The sequence below is a fragment of the Monodon monoceros genome, unplaced genomic scaffold (assembly GCF_005190385.1).
Source record: "Monodon monoceros isolate NGI ecotype Baffin Bay Population unplaced genomic scaffold, NGI_Narwhal_1 Super_Scaffold_18, whole genome shotgun sequence".
NCBI classification, from domain to species: Eukaryota; Metazoa; Chordata; class Mammalia; order Artiodactyla; family Monodontidae; genus Monodon; species Monodon monoceros.
This window is the reverse complement of record NW_021703774.1, coordinates 158,637,485-158,655,105: the sequence shown is the minus strand read 5'-3', so window position 1 is coordinate 158,655,105 and position 17,621 is coordinate 158,637,485. Positions and strand designations below refer to the sequence as shown.

The 17,621-nt window shown below is 40.5% G+C and overlaps 1 protein-coding gene across 1 annotated transcript in view; it reads left to right on the top strand.

Annotated features, from left to right (window-relative positions):
- The window catches only part of YTHDF2 (YTH N6-methyladenosine RNA binding protein 2), a 31,912-nt gene extending 24,286 nt beyond the window's left edge, over nt 1–7,626 (top strand). Inside the window, exon 5 of the mRNA XM_029228718.1 lies at nt 6,778–7,626. Coding sequence (XP_029084551.1) covers nt 6,778–6,801 — 24 coding nt within the window. The 3' untranslated portion in view covers nt 6,802–7,626. The remainder of the gene's footprint in view (nt 1–6,777) is intronic.
- Nucleotides 7,627–17,621: the final 9,995 nt, after the last annotated feature.

Sequence of the window (17,621 nt, the reverse complement as noted above, 5' to 3'; positions counted from 1 at the left end):
TCTCATTTTAAAAGACTTGTAAAAAGCTGATAGGCAGATTTTTTCTTTTGCTAAAATACCCTCATGTTTGGTGATTTTAGTGTAGGTATGAGGAAATAAACACATTTCTAAGTTTCATGAGTTGTTAAACATAACTTTTTATTTATTTTTATTTTTGGATGTGTAGGGTCTTCGTTGCTGCAAGCGGGCTTTCTCTAGTTGCGGCAAGCAGGGGCTACTCTTTGTTGCAGTGTGTGGGCTTCTCATTGCGGTGGCTTCTCTTCTAGCGGAGCATGGGCTTTAGGCATGCGGGCTTCGGTGGTTGCAGCATGCGGGCTTAGTAGTTGCAGCACACGGGCCCTAGAGCGCTCGGGCTTCAGTAGTTGTGGTGTGCGGGCTCAGTAGTTCTGGCTTGTGAGTTCTAGAGCGCAGGCTCACTAGTTGTGGCACATGGGCTTAGTTGCTCCATGGCATGTGGGATCTTCCTGAACCAGGGATCGAACCTGTGTCTCCTGCATTGGCAGGTGGATTCTTAACCATTGCACCACCAGGGAAGTCCCAAATATAACTTTTTAATGCAGCCAATTTTTGCAGAAGAATTAAATGAATTATCCCCCAATTTATTAACTTTTTACTTTGAAATAATTTCAGACTTGGAGAAATTTAAAGAATAGTGCAAAGGACTCCCACATACTCTTCACCCAGATTTACCAGTGTAATATTTTGCTACATTTGCTGCATCTTCTCTTCGGAGATGTGTGTAAAATTTTTTTCTGAACCATTTGAGAGTAAGTTCCAAGACATCATGACCTTTTCTCCTAAATATTTTGCTGTGTAGTTCCTAAGAACAAGAGCATGCATTTATGAGCACGATGCAGTTTTCAAAAACGGGAAATTTAACATTGACACAATACGATTATCTGATCTACAGATCTTACTCATATTTTTACCAGTTGTCTTAATGTCCTTGGTAGCAATTTTTTGGTGGTGGTGGTGGGGGGTCCAGGGTCTAGTCCAGGATCTTTCAGTTTTATGTCTTTTAAGTGTCTTAATCTGCTGTTATACACACATACTCACACACCAACATCCCACCCATTCATCCCTTTTGTTTGTTTATGATACGACATTTTTGAAGAGTATATGCTATTTATTTTTGTAGATGTCGCTGCTTGTCTGAGGTTTCCTTTCCTCATTGTGTATATTCAGATTATGCTTTTCTGGCAGGAATACTACATAAGTGACTTTGTGTCCTCAGTGCATCACAGTAGGAAGTATAAGATGGTCTGTTTATGCCGTTATTAGTAATGTTTACTTTGATCACTTATTTAAGGTATCCTGGTTCTCCACTTAAAGGTACTATTTTCCTTTTAATAAGTGGGAAAATAGTTTGAGACTCTATATAAATACCTTTTTCCTCATCACATTTTTTTTAAACATCTTTATTGCAGTATAATTGCTTTACAGTGGTGTGTTAGTTTCTGCTTTATAACAAAGTGAATCAGTTATTCTCATCAAATTTTCACCCTTTAGATTTAGCATCCATTGTCAGTTCTTGCCCAATTAAGATATTACTGCGATAGTTGTTTACTTATCATTAAGGCTGTTTAATGCTCAAATTGGGCAATGGCAGGCCCTTCAAGCAGGATCCTCTGATTCATTCCCGTTTTCAACCAATTATTTTTTTTTTTGGCTGTGCTTGCGTGGCTTTTGGGATCTTAGTTCCCTGACCAGGGGTTGAACTTGTGCCCCTTGCAGTGGAAGCTCAGAGTCCTAACCACTGGACCTCTGGGGAATTCTCCCAAGTGTTCTTTTTGTTTGGTTTTTATTTTTTTTAATATTTGTTTATTTGGTTGTGCCGGGTCTTAGTTTTGGCACGTGGGTTCCTTAGTTGCAGCTCGCTGGCTCCTTAGTTGAGGCTTGTGGGTTCCTTAGTTGTGGCATGCATGTGGGATTTAGTTCTTGACCAGGGATCGAACCTGGGCCCCCTGCTTTGGGAGTGTGGAGTCTTATCCACTGCATCACCAGGGAAGTCCCTTTTTTTTTTTTTTTTTTTTTAATAAAAATGTTTAAAATAGCTAGTATTTAAAGTCTTGTGAACCATTTACAGTTTTATTATTGGTGCCAAATTCATTTTACTTTTCAAGATGGTATGATGTGAATGCTTAAGTATCTTTATAATCTCTGAGAAGATGGATATTATCTTTATCATCTGTAAATATATAAGCTTATTTTTTGTGTACACATCAAAATTGTATCTGGAAATAGAGCAGTTTAATCAGCTTGCTGAATTGTATCAATGTAATATTTTCTTGATGTTGATCAGGAGATTAAGGCAGCTAGTGCCATTTGTTGTTTGCATGTAATTTCCATAATTTAAGCTTCTGTCACACAGGTTTACATTAGGGCACAGGTGGTACTTGTCCTCTTGGTATAATTGTGTAGCTAAGATTCAGGAATTTTTTTTTTTTTTTTTTTTTGCGGTACGCGGGCCTCTCACTGTTGTGGCCTCTCCCGTTGCGGAGCACAGGCTCCGGACGTGCAGGCTCACGGGCCCAGCTGCTCTGCGGCATGTGGGATCTTCCCGGACCGGGGCACGAACCCATGTCCCCTGCATCGGCAGGCAGACTCTCAACCACTGTGCCACCAGGGAAGCCCTCGTTTTTTCTTTTTTTATGAATTTATGAATTTATTTAATTTTTGGCTGCATTGGGTCTTCGCTGCTGCGCGCGGGCTTTCTCTAGTTGCGGCTAGCGGGGGCTGCTCTTCGTTGTGGTGCGCGGGCTTCTCATTGCGGTGGCTTCTCGTTGTGGAGCACGGACTCTAGGCGCATGGGCTTCGGTAGTTGTGGTTCGGGGGCTCTAGAGCGCAGGCTCAGTAGCCGTGGTGCACCAGCTTAATTGCTGCGCGGCATGTGGGATCTTCCCAGACCAGGGCTCAAACCTGTGTCCCCTGCATTGGCAGGCGGATTCTTAACCACTGCACCACCAGGGAAGCCCCAGGAATAGTTTTATGTTACGTTTGAGGCAAAATTGAACACAGGTGGATTTAGTATCACATTATAGAGGAACAAACTTCGTGTTTAAAAATGAGATGACTTAATAAGTGCAATTTCACAGTGCTATTTTGCATTTCTTTTGACTAAATATTTTAAATGCTGTTACTAAGCATTGTGATGAACTTACAAGTGTGTATTTCTATTTGTTTGTTTGTTTTGACGAGCTGCGTGGCGTGTGGGGAACTAAGGTCCTCTGATCAGGAGTAGAACCAGTGCCCCCCCTGCAGTGGAAGCGTGGAGTCCTAACCACCGGACCGCCAGGGAATTCCCATAAGTGTGTTTCTTAGGGAAAAATGGATTTGGCAAAGTCTAGGTTTTCTAATTTAATGGTACAATTTGGAGCATGTAAGTTTATTTGTATTCCTGGGGTTACATTACATTAAAATGAGATAATAGGCAGAATTTTTTCTCCAGTTTTTTTTGTTTTTCTGCCAGTCCGTTTTATTTTTTGATGTATTTCAAAGAAATTGTCATTATCAGTATACTTCACCCCTAAACATTTCAGCATGCGTATCATTAACTAGAGCTCAGTATTTGTTTTACGTATTTTTTGAGTTAAATAAAACGCACAAATTTTAAGTGTATATTTGCTGAGTGCTGACAAATGTACCCATCTGTGTAACCCAAACCCCAGTGACGATATAGAACATTACCATCCTAGAAATTTCCACCCCCACCCCACCCCACCCCAGACAACTACTGTTCTAATTTTGTCCCCACCGTAGATTCATTTTCCGTTATAAAACTTCACATAATTGGAATCATACAGTGTGTATTCTTTTGTCTGAGGCTTCTTTCATTCATCATAATGTCTTTGAGAACTGCTTCTCTTTTAGATCTTCAATTCCTTCCTTCCGTCCGTCTCTCCGTCCGTCCGTCTTTGTTGCTGCACATGGGCTTTCTCTAGTCTGGCAAGCAGGGGCTACTCTTCATTGCGGTGCGTGAGCTTCTCATTTTGGTGGCTTCTCTTGTTGCGGAGCACGGGCTCTAGGCTCATGAGCTTCAGTAGTTGTGGTGCACGGGCTTAGTTGCTCCGTGGCATGTGGGATCTTCCCGGACCAGGGCTTGAACCTGTGTCCCCTGCATTGACAGGCGGATTCTTAACCACTGCGCCACCAGGGAAGCCCTAGATCTTCAATTCTTGAATTCAGAGCAAGGAGGGTGCTCCCAGACCCATAAAAAAAACAGATCTGTATGTGCTAAAATTTAATAATCTGCAAGACATATTAAGTGACAGGAAAAAAAGCAAAATGAAGTGTGTTTTGTATGCTACTTGTGAAAAGAAAAAACAAAAGATGTAATAAGCTTTTATATGCTTAAAATAACTCAGGAAGGACACAAGAAACTGGTAACAGAAGTTGCCTCTAGCGATTTCTCCCATTTTTATTGAGATATAATTGACATACAACATTGTTAAAGGTGTACTACAACATAATGATTTGATATATGTGTTTATTGTGAAATGCTTACCACAATAAGTTTAGTTAACATCCATCACCATTTTTTTTTCTTGTGATGAGAACCAGAATTTTACATAAAAGTCAACTGTAGCCTGTTATCCACTGCTAAACTCACGAATAAGTTTGTGAGTGAGCTTAGCTAAAGAACTGTTCTTTGCTTTCTAGGAGCTTTTGGTTGAGTTGAGACTAATTTTATATGAAATAAGTCAATACAATTTGATTTTCAATTGTGGATGCAGATTTAGAAGCACCTTGAAAACTGCAGTGGTTGAGGAAGTCTCAGAGAAGGAAGGGGTTTTGAAGTGTACCCCAGGGCCAGAAGGCCAGGCACTCTTGGCTTTTAAAAGCATGGGAATGAGATTTAATCAGGAAACACGAAGAAAAGAGTCCATATTTCCTGAAACTAAAGGTAGATTTTGATTAGCAATAGAAGAGAGGTTAGATAAATAGTATCCATCCAAATTAAGAAAGACTGAAAGAGGTAGATGAGTTTATGATTGATAGGAGAACCTACTCCTATCACAGCACAGGGGGAACTGTATATTCAGTATCTTGTAATAACCTGTAACAGAAAGGAATCTGAAAAAGAATATGTATATGTATGTATAACTGAATCACTTTGCTGTATACCTGAAACTAACACAACATTGTAAATCAACTACAGTTTTTAAAAAAAAGATTGATATGAGAATCTAGGTGCTTTTGTAAGTTTCATTTTGGTCAATGCCAGAGGGTTTTGGTTTTTTTTTTAGTTGTGATTTTCCTATTATAAACAATATATTAATTATCAAAACTTTGGGAGAGTTATAGAAAGGAGAGGGTCAGTACTGCAGCCCAGGAACATCAAAACTTTTGAGGTCCCTTTTATGTTGGATTGAATTTCTTTTTCTTACTCTTGAATTGAGTTTGATTTCCAGAAACAGTGTGTGGGTGAATTGTTTTATTAAATTAATTTTATAAAGGTTGAAGTTTCAAAATGACTTATTTTGAAAATATCCCAGATCCTTGTATGTTGGTGAGTTTATCTCTGAATTCCAGATATGTGAAGTGGGACATCACAAAAAGATAACTGTTCCTTCTGAAATTTACTGTTTTTATATCCTTGGAGTAGTTTAGTGGTGGTAGTCAGTTCATCACAGAGCCTCACTTAACTTCGTTGACTTTTACGTAAATATTTGTAATGACATGGTGTAGGTAAAGAGCCATATAGCCATGGATTTGAATCTTGGTTCTTAGGTAACCTTGGTCAGTTAACTTTTTTGAGCTTTAGTTTTCTTATCTCTAAAGCAGGAATAGTATAGTCCTTGTAAGGTGGTTATCAAGATCATTATGTACAGTGCCTGGAACATGGAAGCCCATAAGTAGTAGTTGCTGTTCTTTTTTAATAGGAATCATGTTTAACTTCAGAACCATAGTTATCATAAGGTGAATGGGAGCAAATGACTCTATTCATGTGGCTTGATGAATCGAGTCTAAGTTCAGGTCTGTGTGCTTGCTCCTAACCACTTAATGCTTTTGCTTTTTTTGCTTTTGGTTTTGCTTTTAAAAGGCATGTGGATTGAGTCATATTTTTAAAAATCCCAATAAGTGAGGTAGTGTGTGAAATGGAATGCTGTTTGGGGTACATTTAGGAAAGGCTCATAAAGAATGATTCTTAATAAGGAAGGAGCATTTAGATCTATTTCAGGGAAAATGTAAGTATTGCATTCAGTTTTCAAAATCCACTTCTGAGTGTATTTTAAACTCTCCCTAGGGGAAAAGGATGATTTTCTTGCCTGCTATGGACTAAGAGCTTTCTATATGTCGACTCATTAATTCTCCCACAGCCCAGATACATATCCTCACTTTATTTAAAAAGAAGGAAATTAAGGCCTGTGAATATGGTTAAGGCCTTGGGACTAATACGGGATGACTCTAGTACTGTTAGGGCTTATGCTGCTTCCCTGCTGCAGGTCATTGATAGATATATGTTTGAGTTACTTAGGCCCATATTTTGGGGGGACTGACACATATTAGCGTAAACCAACTATAATAGGAAAACAAATGTGTTTAGTCAGTTAAGAATTTTAAAGTCAAAGAAAAATAATTTTGTATTAATTGGGGTGCTTGAGTGCAAGTACTTTGGTTTAAAATATAAGAAGTAAAAATCAGTTTTTATTTGTGGGGAATATTCTATTTAGCACAAATAATTAAATTTCTGTTGAGTTATTCTATGAAGTTGTAATTCTTAAACATGTTCAGATAAGTTTTAACTAACCATTTCAATTTTTTTTTAACTTATAGGAACGTCAAGGTCGTGGGAAATAAGAGGCAGTTCTGCACAGACTGCAGCAACGGTTGCATCTGCATATCCTAAGAGGAAAAAAATTGACCTTCAAGAGAATTAGGACTTTTTTCTTAATTTCATTGACTTCAGAGACGATTGCAGACTTGCAGTTTAAGTATTGGAATTTCACAAAAGACATAGGACTTAACTGGAAAATGAAAAAAAAAAGAAAAAGAAAAAACTAAACAAAAAATCCCTCTAGGTAGTTTAGGTGAAAAATGTCCCTTTTATTTTGGCTTTGGTTGTGATTTCAGAGCATAATGCTTTGTTTTTTTGTCTTTTTACTATGTTTTTCGGATTTTAAAGTCCGTAAGTGCATACAGTTTTCTCTAATTTTTAAACCCTTTCCTCCCCCCATTTTGACATTTGCACTTGGAGAACACTTGAGTGTTGAAGGTTTTCGGCATCCACCCCAGAAAGTGGGAATTTGTTTTTTCCCTTCTGAACTGGAAGAACATTTTTATGAAGAATTTTTGTCTTGGAGAATTTAACAGTGTTACCCAAGGTTGTGTCTTTAAGGGTGGTTCATTTTCTCTGACCCTTTGTTATTCAAAGTAAAATACTAGGAGTCCTAAGAAATGTTCTGTTCTTGTACATTATACTGATTAAGTCAGGATTAATTTGATTTCAAAGCTAAGAACAGTGGTAAAAACTTGTTTACAGAAATGCATTTTGGAAGAGAAAAATATTGTAAAACGTGTAGTGAATGTTTCTTCAGTTTCTTGTTCAGCCAATGAGGAAAGGGCATTGCCTTTCTTTTTACCATTAATCACTTCTCAATAAACGTGAGATCCTGTTGAGCATCACTTCTAGTACCATTTATTAGTATTATTTGAATCTGCTATATTTTATGAAAGCTTTGGAGTATAAGGAGTTTTAAGAGGTGAGACAGCAACCATTTTTAGAAAGTTCACTGAGATGGAATAGTTCAGGCTTGCTTTGGTACCCAGGGTTGGATAACCATGACCTCTGCAAAGCAAGATGGGCCAATATTCATAATGCTTTATTTCTGGATATTTCCCTGAGAAGGTAGAGCCACTGCTATGCTAAATTGTTCAACAAATACTTGATCGTGAGTGCTTATTAGGTGCCAGGCATTGTGCTAATAACCTTGAGGAAACCTGGCCACATATCTTACGTGCAGAGTAGGTAGAGCCCAGTATCGAGGTTTTAAGTGTTTAATCTGAAATATGACTTATTTAGGCAGGATTCCATGTGGTCCAAGAATAAGAAATTCCAATGGGCTTGAATCTTTGTGAACCATATAACCATAATGGTAATTGATTCATCCTTGTTTATTTCCTAAGGTTTGGAGCTTCTCTGCCTTAAAGATTTTTAGCCCTTAAGATGTCCCAATTTTGGAGATTTAGTTAAATGTGTAAAAACTTCTGTAGTAAGAAAGGGTTCTGAAAATGGATTATAATACTGTTGGACCCTATTTTGCCCACAGATTACTTATTCATCCTATTCTACACAGCCCAGGCTACTAAATCAAGGGTGCGATAAAATTAATAAATGTTGATTTTGTAATTAGCATTATTGTTGACACTTTGAGTTGAGAACTTTTCTCTGCCTATCTGAAGCATCGCACAATATACCTAGATATTCCTATTTGCTAAGCTTTTTGAAGTATATTCCCCCCAGATTGGGGAGTCCTTTGTGCTTTCATCGGTTTGAAGATGCCCAATTTTGAATTGGAAATGTAGCATTTATTGCTTTCAATTTTAGCTGAAACTTCTGTGACTTCTACAGGACTCCCATGGGCTTGATGGAGGTTTAGTATTTCACCTTTGAAAGAGAAAAAAATATCCGGAGAAAAGCAAATTCAAAATCAGTTTTACCTAGATTTTCCTACCTTGTATTCAAGTTGGATATGAGATTATTCAATATGCTTTTTTACAGTTTGAAATGTTAGTGCCTCAGTATTTAAGCCAGTCCTTCCCAGTCTTTATTTTACATCACATAGAAACTACTGGTATGGCTTTGAGGACAAGCTGAAAGGAATTTGGAGCCCTTAAAAAGGCTGCTCACCCAGCTGTCCCTGAGTGAGTGTTGAGGGAGGCAGGGTGTTGAATTTGTGTATTTTTTTAAAAACCATACTGGCCTTGTAATGTATAAAAAAATTAGATAATATTCACTCTTAAAGAGTTGGTCCAGAAGTTGGTTTGGTGAAGATCCCAAAATGCAGCTCAACTAGTTCTCTTATTTGCTAACAACAACTTTGCCAGTGGAAAGTGTTGACTTTTGACTGTTTGCCCTTAATGCTTTGTTCTGTCATTTGTGAATGTAAGACTTTGGATAGCCATGCTTGTTTACTGTTCTCCTTTATTGAATATGAGGGGAAACTGAACAGTCTCACAACGTGCCATCAGTGTTAAATTCAAAGCATTTTTTAAACCTTTAATATCAAAAAATGTATAAGTCACTAGATTTAATTCACTAGATTTAATCTTAGTTACACTTGATGGGCTACCTTCCCCCAACATGTTCCATTTAAAAAAAAACTTATTTTGCAGAAATGGTGTGAAGAGTTCTCATACACCCTTCACTCAGCTTCCCCCAAATGTTAACATTTTACATACCATGGAATGATTTTCAAAAACAGTAAATATTGATACAGTACTATTAACTAATCTATAGACCATATTTGGATTGTGCCGGTTGTTCAAGGAATGTCTCTTTTCTAGCTCAGCATCCAGTCCAGGATCCCACAGTATGGTTAGTTGTCTCTAGTCTGTAGACTGCAAGTTCTTCAGTGTTCATCTTTTATGATTTTGACACTTTTGGAGAGTACTGACCAGTTGTTTATGGAGTGCCCCTCGAGTTGAATTTGTCTAATACTTTCTCACTATTGAAATTATTTTTTTGTAAGAATACTGCAAAAATCATATGGCCTTCTTAGTGCATTATATCAGGGTACATGATGTCCATATGTATTATTACTGGTGATGTTAACTTTGATCACATTAAGGTAGTATTTGCTGTATTTCTCCACTGTAAAGTTATTGTTTCCCTTTGTAATGAATAAGTAACTTGTGGAGGAATATAATTTTAAACTATCAATCTTTGGTTCACTAATTTTGACGTCTTTGAATTGTTATTCCCCGGAACAAGTACTGCTGTGGCGTTTGCCTAATGTTAATTCATTATGTCTATTATTTCTTCTACATTCATACTAATTAGAATTCTGCTATAAGGAGGAGCTGTCCCTTCTCCCCATTTTATTTATTCAGTGATATCAGTATGGACTTTGTATTTTATTCCATAGGTCAATGCTATCATTTAATTTCTTGCTCAGATTGTCCCACCTTTGGCCATTGGGACCTCCTTCAAGTTGGCTCCTTTGTCTTTTTGACATGCCCCCAATGTTTTTTGGAGCCCTTCTGTAAGATGTTCTTGGCTAGTCTTGTATTTTCAGTGCCCCAGCCCCATTTTTCAAAAGGAACAAAGGTTCCTTTTATTGGGGAATATTTAGAAACCAATCGTTGATTTCTTTTTTAAAGCAACATTTTAAATAGCAACAGATTATTAAAGTGGAGTTTTTATTACTCCTGTAGGTGAAGAATTATTTAGCCTAATCAAAACACCTAACCACTTCATCTCTTCCTCCACTTTTGTAGAGCTTTTATACCAGTCTTCTGGAGTTGTGGAGAGGGCTTTTCACCTGGCATAATACTTCACCTAGAGTGAGGTCCAATGAATGTAGGTTGGTTTGCACCCTTCCATAATTTCTATCTTTAGCCTTGTAAATAGAGACCCAAAATGTTGGCCTGGTTTCCAACGCATCTAAACTGTTTTAGGGGTTCAGAGCTTTTTCTACCTGTGAAAAAATAAATGGTCATATACTGAAGTTTTCTGTTTTTCATTAGGGAGCAGATAGCAGTTGAATATTGCCGCTTTTATTTGAAAAACAATTTTTCTGGAGAAGTAATCTTGTGTCATGAATGTAGGACCCTTCCCTCTGAAAATGAAAGTGAGTAAAAGTGTCCCTAGGATTCAGATATGATAAAGCCAGTTTACAATCATTTTTGTTTTTTGCCTTGGGTAGTATTGCTACTTAAGACTGTATCACTCACTGCTAGTGGTTTCTGGGCAGCTGGTGGAACTCCTTACCCCTGAGAAGCCATTCTTTGAAACTAATACTTAATTTCAGCTGCAGGGTTTTTTGCACGTGGAAAGCTGACATGGCTGTTGGGTAAGCCATCCATAGCGAGACTAAGTGGGTTGGAGAAGGTCCCACAAACCTGCTTACAGGTTTCCTGATCTGGCTCTGTAGCCCCGCCTACTGGAGAGTTTAGGGTGGCCCCGCCTGCCCTGTCCCGTCCAGCAGCTGGGCTCGGTGACTGGACGGCGCGAGCACGTCGGCGGCCATGTATGGTGGCCACTGCATCGTGACCCGCAGGGAGGCAAACCTCTGTCCTGCTAACGTGATTCTCTCCATACTCCCGCGACCCCGTCAACTCTAGCCCGCTGCAGCCTGGGGGGCCGCTCAGCATACCCGTTCATTTTGTGTGCTTTTCCCCTGCCCTATTTTACCGCGAAAAATGTGGGTTTAAGACGGTGTCGCCATTGCCTTTGCACCTGCGCAAAAGCCTCTCCCAGTGCCAAACCTTTTACCTTCATAGGTGAGCTAGGTCTCCTATGGGACGGGGAACTGGAATTTCACGCTATCCTGCTCGCAGGGCAAAGATGACATTAGTGCCATGCGTGGCTTGTTGCTCTCTTCTACCTTTTAAAATAATGATCGACCGCGTGGCTGGCTAAAGTTTGTAAAACTGTTACTGTGGCCCCACCTGCTGGCCATAGGCAACGTTCACGTGCTCAAAAAAGAAAGTTACTTTGGAGTTGCCTTTTAAGGGGAAGCTCCCTGAAGAAACTCCCAATTTTGCTGCTTTGTCCAGTTTTTCGTGTTAGTGTATTCATGTGCTTTTCCCATCTGTTCATTCATTCTGTGTTTTGTGAGCCCCTGTTGGTGCTATTGGGCACTGGGGGAAAGGGAAATGAATAATATTCTTGTCCTCAGAATTTAAGGATTACACTGTAATATGGTTTAGAGTTGGGGAAATACAGGGTAGGAAGAGAAGAGGGGCATCTATCCAGCAGATTGCTATTTCAATATTGGGTCTTCCTTCCTAGCTTTTTCTTAATCAGTGGAAACCATGAGCTCCTTGCCTCTTTATCTTCCTTCGCAGTTTCCGCTCTCCTAGGTACTCTGCTCCATCATTGAGATGTCTGATTGGGCAAGTCAGGGAAATACTCTGTGCACATACTTCCTCATTGGAAAGAGGAAATGACCTCTGAAGCCACTTGATGTATGATTTTTGCAGGGATTTAAATTCATTTTAACTACTAGTGCTTTTCTAATTAAAACAAAACCACCAGTCCAGACGGTTACATATAGAATAAAACAATATATATATCTTGGTATAACACTTTGCTATCCTTCTAAACCTTTTAAAAAATTGCTTTATGATACATGTAAATTCAGTATATAGTATATAGCATGTGTGTATTCCTGAAAGTAACCCATATAATTCTAAGTTATTTTACAAAAATGGAATAATACAAGACCATCTACAGTGTCCCCTCCTCCCCCCATCACAATTCCATGAATTTCTGTTTTGGTCTGCTTGAGAAGGACCCAGGTCTTCTGTAACAACTTAATATGGCTGGCCTTCTAGGATCCTGGAGTGAGCAGTGCCCCAAGGGCCTAGGTCTCTGTCATCAACAGCTACCTGGCAGAACCCTGACCTTTTCATCTTGTTCTTCTTAAGCACTGGGACCCAAACTTTTCCAGACTTCTGTTTCCCCAAAGCCTTTCAATGTGAAGAGTTTCTGTTTCTCTTCAGTGTGAAGAGTTTCTAGGCACTCTGTTTTTAGAGGCATGTCATTCCAAATCAAGGCATTTTGCTGCAGAAGTATAGGACATGTCCTGGGCGTGCGGGAAGAGTAAGCTGGCCAGGAGTGGATAGGGGAGCGCTGCTAAATGCCAGGCAGAATTCTAGGCACCGGGGCGGTAGCAGAAAGCTAAGAGCTCCTGCCTTCAATGGGACGTCAGTTCTGGTGGAGAGACAGGCACATTTGTCAGGTGTGATGAGTACTATAGAGAAAAGTAACACAAGATAAATGAGGCTGGAAGAGTCACGCTAATCAATTCAGAGAGGTGAGTGATGAAGACAAGCTGGGTAAGGCTTTGAGAGGGAAGCACTCACTTTTGAGAAAAGTGTATCATCACCTTTTCATTTTACCTCACCTTACCGCACCTGTCTTCTTTCCCAGATGAAATCCATGGTCCATCATAATCCCCCTCCCACCTTGTCTTCACCATCATCCCCTTGCCCCTTTCTCTTCATCTATTTTAATTGACAAACCACAATCCTGGTTACATATAACTCTGCATCTACCCGCACCTCTGCAGTTTAGAGTGGTTGGAGAAAACATTCAACCAGTGTCTTAAATTCATGATCAGCAACCTCAGGAGGGGGATCATCAACATTTGCCCCATTTGTTCAGTTTCCTCCTTACAAGACAACCATTTCATACCTTCTTCCTTTCCTCAAACCTCCAACACCTTGTATTCCACCTTTACTCTCAATGACTTTATTTGACTGAGAAAAAGCAATCAGAACGAGACATAACCTACTCCTTCCACTACATGTACTTACCTCACCTCACATAATTGTAGATCGATGTTTCTTAAAGCCTGGTCTCTGGGCCAGCTGTATCAGCACCACCGGAGAACTTGTCAGAAATGCAAATTCTTGGGTCCCACTTAAGACCTACTGAATCAAATTCTGAGGGTGGGGCCCAGCAATCTGTGCTTTTATAAGTGCTCCAGGTGATTCTGATGAAGCTTAGTTTGCGAACTAATGCCCTTGGGACTATGCATGTTTCTGTCTAGAAAGAGTCCCTTCATTTGTGCACCAGACCTTCGTCTCTCAGCAACTCAGGAACATGGCTCCATCAAACCTCCCTCTTCCACATCCCAATTTCACCTCTATTGGATCATTCCCATCAGCGTAAAAATGTGCCGCTGTTTCTCCCATTTCTTCCTTCAGTTACCACCCGTTTCTCTATTCCTCTTTGCATCAAGACCCCAAAGAGGAAGCTGTTACTCACTGGCTCCATTTCTTCTTCATTCTCTCTAAACCACTCCAATCAGGCTTTCATCCTCTGCTTTCCGGTGGAACTGATCTTGTCAAGGTCACTAGTGACCTCACATTGTTAATTCTCAGCCTTTATTTAACCTATAAATGGCATGTGATCTCCTTGATATACTTTCTTCACTTGGATTCGAGCACAGCATACCTCCTGATTTTCCTCCTGTTTTACTGGTTGTTCCTGCTTAGTCTCCTTGGTTGGTTCCTCCTCTGCTTTTTGTCCTCTTGATGCCAGAGTGATCCAGGGCTTAGTCCTCGACCCTCTACACTCTAAATTTCATCCAGTCCTGTGGCTTTAAACACCAACCATGTGCCAACAACACCCAAATGTAGAGTCAGTCCAGGTCTGTCTCCTGAACTCTGGTATATTCAGTTGCCAGCTCAGCCTCTCCACTAATGGCTCACCAACATCTCAAACCCAACACTTACAAACCTAAACTCCTTCCTTCCTCATCTGCCCCATCTCTTGTAATAAATTCATCTCTCCCATTTCTCAGGCCAAACCCTGAGAATAATGTTTGATTCCCTATCTCACATCATATTTGGCAGCAAATCTTACTGGTTGACCACTTCTCGCCGTATCTATGGTCAAGTCACCATCCTTTCTCTCCCAGATGACTGCACCAATCTCTTAGCTGGTCTCTACTTGGCAGTTTCGCTTCTAACAGTCAATCCTCCACACGGCAATAAAGGGATCCTGTGAAAATGTACATCAGATCATATTTCTGAGCTCAGACTTTCTCCTGGCTCCCATCTCACTCAGAGTAAAGGCCAGAGCCTTCGACGCCTCACCAATCACTGTGCCATCTGACCCTCCCATTTCCACTTTCATCTCACTGTTCTTATCTGCTCCACTCACCTTGTCCTCCCCGCTACCCTTCAAATGAGCCAGGTTCCTGTCGGAGGGTCTGCACCCTAGCTGGCTCTTCCACCTGGAATACCCTTCCCTCATATGTCTGCAGGGCAGACTATTCCCATTCGTTCTCCCATCTCCTGCGCTGCCTGCCTCCCTTGCTCTGGGAGTAGGCAGCGGTGGACCTGAGATTCCATTCACCGCACATCTGCCTCTCTCTACTCTGAGGTGGGCAGTCAAGAAAGCTAATAAAAAGCTGTCACACAATTTAAAAAAATTGAATGAATCAGCAATTCGTGGTTAACAGAATTTTAAAGATATAGTTTCTATTCTCCAATTCCAACTCCTGCTTCCCTAGAGTGATAGAACACTGACCTGGGAATCAGAAGCCTTGGATCAACCCTAGGCCTGGCTCTGTCACTAAGGAGCTCTGTGACCTGTGGCAAGCAAGTCTTGAGGCTTGCTCAGCCCAGGAAGTGAGGGAACTGGGACTAAATGATCTATAAGGTTGACCCTCCAATCCTGTCAACCCTACTTCCAAAATACATCCCAACACTGTCAGTGTTTCTCATCCCCACTGCCACCACCACCTCTCCATGCTGTTTTTATTTCCTGCATGGGCTACTGCATCAGCCTCCTTTCTCATCTCCTCCTTTCACTCTTGTCCTTTAATCCACTTTCCACATAGCTGCCTAAGTGAATGTACAAGTATGAATCAGGGCATGCCCATTTCTCTCTTGAGCCCTCCAGCAGCTTCCTGCTGCACTTAGAATCACCCCTGTGCTCCTTACCCTGGCCTACAGGGCCCCTCGCCATCTGGCTCTGTGCTCCCTCCACCTCATCTGGTTTCATCCACAGTGGTTTCCAACACCTCAAGTATGCCAAGCTCATTCCTGCCTTGGCAGTCCTTTGTTTTGCTTGCACGTTCTTCCTCCTGTGTTCTCCTGGTGGATTTCCTCTCATTTTTTTAGGACTCAGCTTCAGTGTCATTTCCTGAGTGTGAGCTTCCTTTCCTGATCACTTTATCTAAAGCCAGTTCTCCCTTGTTATTTTAAAATTAAGCTCCCTACTTATTTTCTGTTTTCATCATAACATTTATCACAATGTAGCATTATTTTAAACCATGCAATATTCACACAATGGAATACCATACAACTGTAAAAAAAAGATAGAAATCTATGTATTGATATAGAACGATTTCTTAAGATATATTGTTAAGTGAAAAAGAGCCCAAGGTGCAGTGCAGAGTGTATAGAATACCACCATCTGTATAATAAGGCTGGGGGGTGGGCGGGGAGAATATATTTGCTTGTATATTCGTATGTTATCTCTGGATGGGTACAGAAGAAACCGATAACATTGCTGGCCTCTATGGAGGGGACTAGGTGGCTAGGGGCAGGAGTGGGGGGCTTTTCACTGTGCACCTTTTTGTATTTTGAATCATATAGTGTACCACCTATTAAAAATAAATAAGTAAATATTAAAAGTTGTGTACTTGCTTTGTTTCCTATCTCCTCAAAGAGAACATAAACATCATGAGAGTGTATACCATGTCCTTTCTTGTTCCCTGTTATGTCCTCAGCACTTAACACAATGCCTGGCACCTAATAGTGCTCAATAAGTAATTATGGGATGGATGAATGAAGGCCTCTTCCTGCTCTCACACTGTGATTCTAATCTTAGGGCTTCAAGAATATAAGACATGATATGGGGATATAGGTATATGTATAGCTGATTCACTTTGTTATAAAGCAGAAACTAACACACCATTGTAAAGCAATTATACTCCAATAAAGATGTTTTAAAAATAAATTAAAAAAAAAAAAAAAGAGATTCTAGGACTGGCCATTTAGAGGCACCAAAAGAGAATTGTTTTGCAGTGTGGTATACTGTTTTTCTTTGTTGTTATCAATAAGCTTTAAAAAAAAAATAGTGAGGGGGAGTGTGTGGCGGGTGAAATATGGAGGACCTGCCTGCCACAGACGTGCTTCCCAAGCAAGAGCCCAAGTGCCAGAAGAGGACAATGTCCTGCTTAGACCATGACCCAATCATGGCCTCTGCGGATAGCAGCCAGCCTGAGGGACAGGCAAAGAAGCCCCCTTTCCTGAGGCCTCAAAACGTTCAGGATCACAGCTCCTACCACACTCTAGTTCTAAGATTGTCTTCTTCTCTAGATTGTAAATTTTTTGAGGCCAGGAACTGCGTATGTCTTGCTCACCAGTATACTTAGAGCCTGGAATAGAAGTGACAAAAGAGCGAACTGAAAGAATTTGAGTTGAAAGCCCGAAATCAGGCTCTGTCATACCCCATCTAGCCAGGAGGTGGCACCAAAGGAGCATTTTCTGAGATGTCAGTTCTGCCCAAGCCCACATTCTGGGGGGCAGAGCCCTATTTTGACCAGGGGAGGGGGTAGCTGATTTTTGACAAATTTACTAAGCAGCTCTACTAGGCACTAAGGGTTGTAAGAAGAGATAGCTGGGCCAGGGAGACAGAAGCCTCACACAGAAATCAACACTGTACAGGAAGACAAGTGCTATTCTGGCCCTTAGGAGCCCCGATAAGGGAGGATTAAGTTTGAGTCATTTAGGAAAAGTTCACGGAGGAAGTGACATCTGAACTGGGCCTTGAAAATGAGGAGGATTTATGCAGTTGGAGGACATTCTAGGTAGAGCGAATGGATTCATGGGAAATTGGGAGAGTGGTGAATTGCCAAGAATGGCTGGGTTATCCCAGTTCGGTGGGAGATAAAGGGGTAAAGAAAACATTCTGCTCTGAGAGTTTACATTTT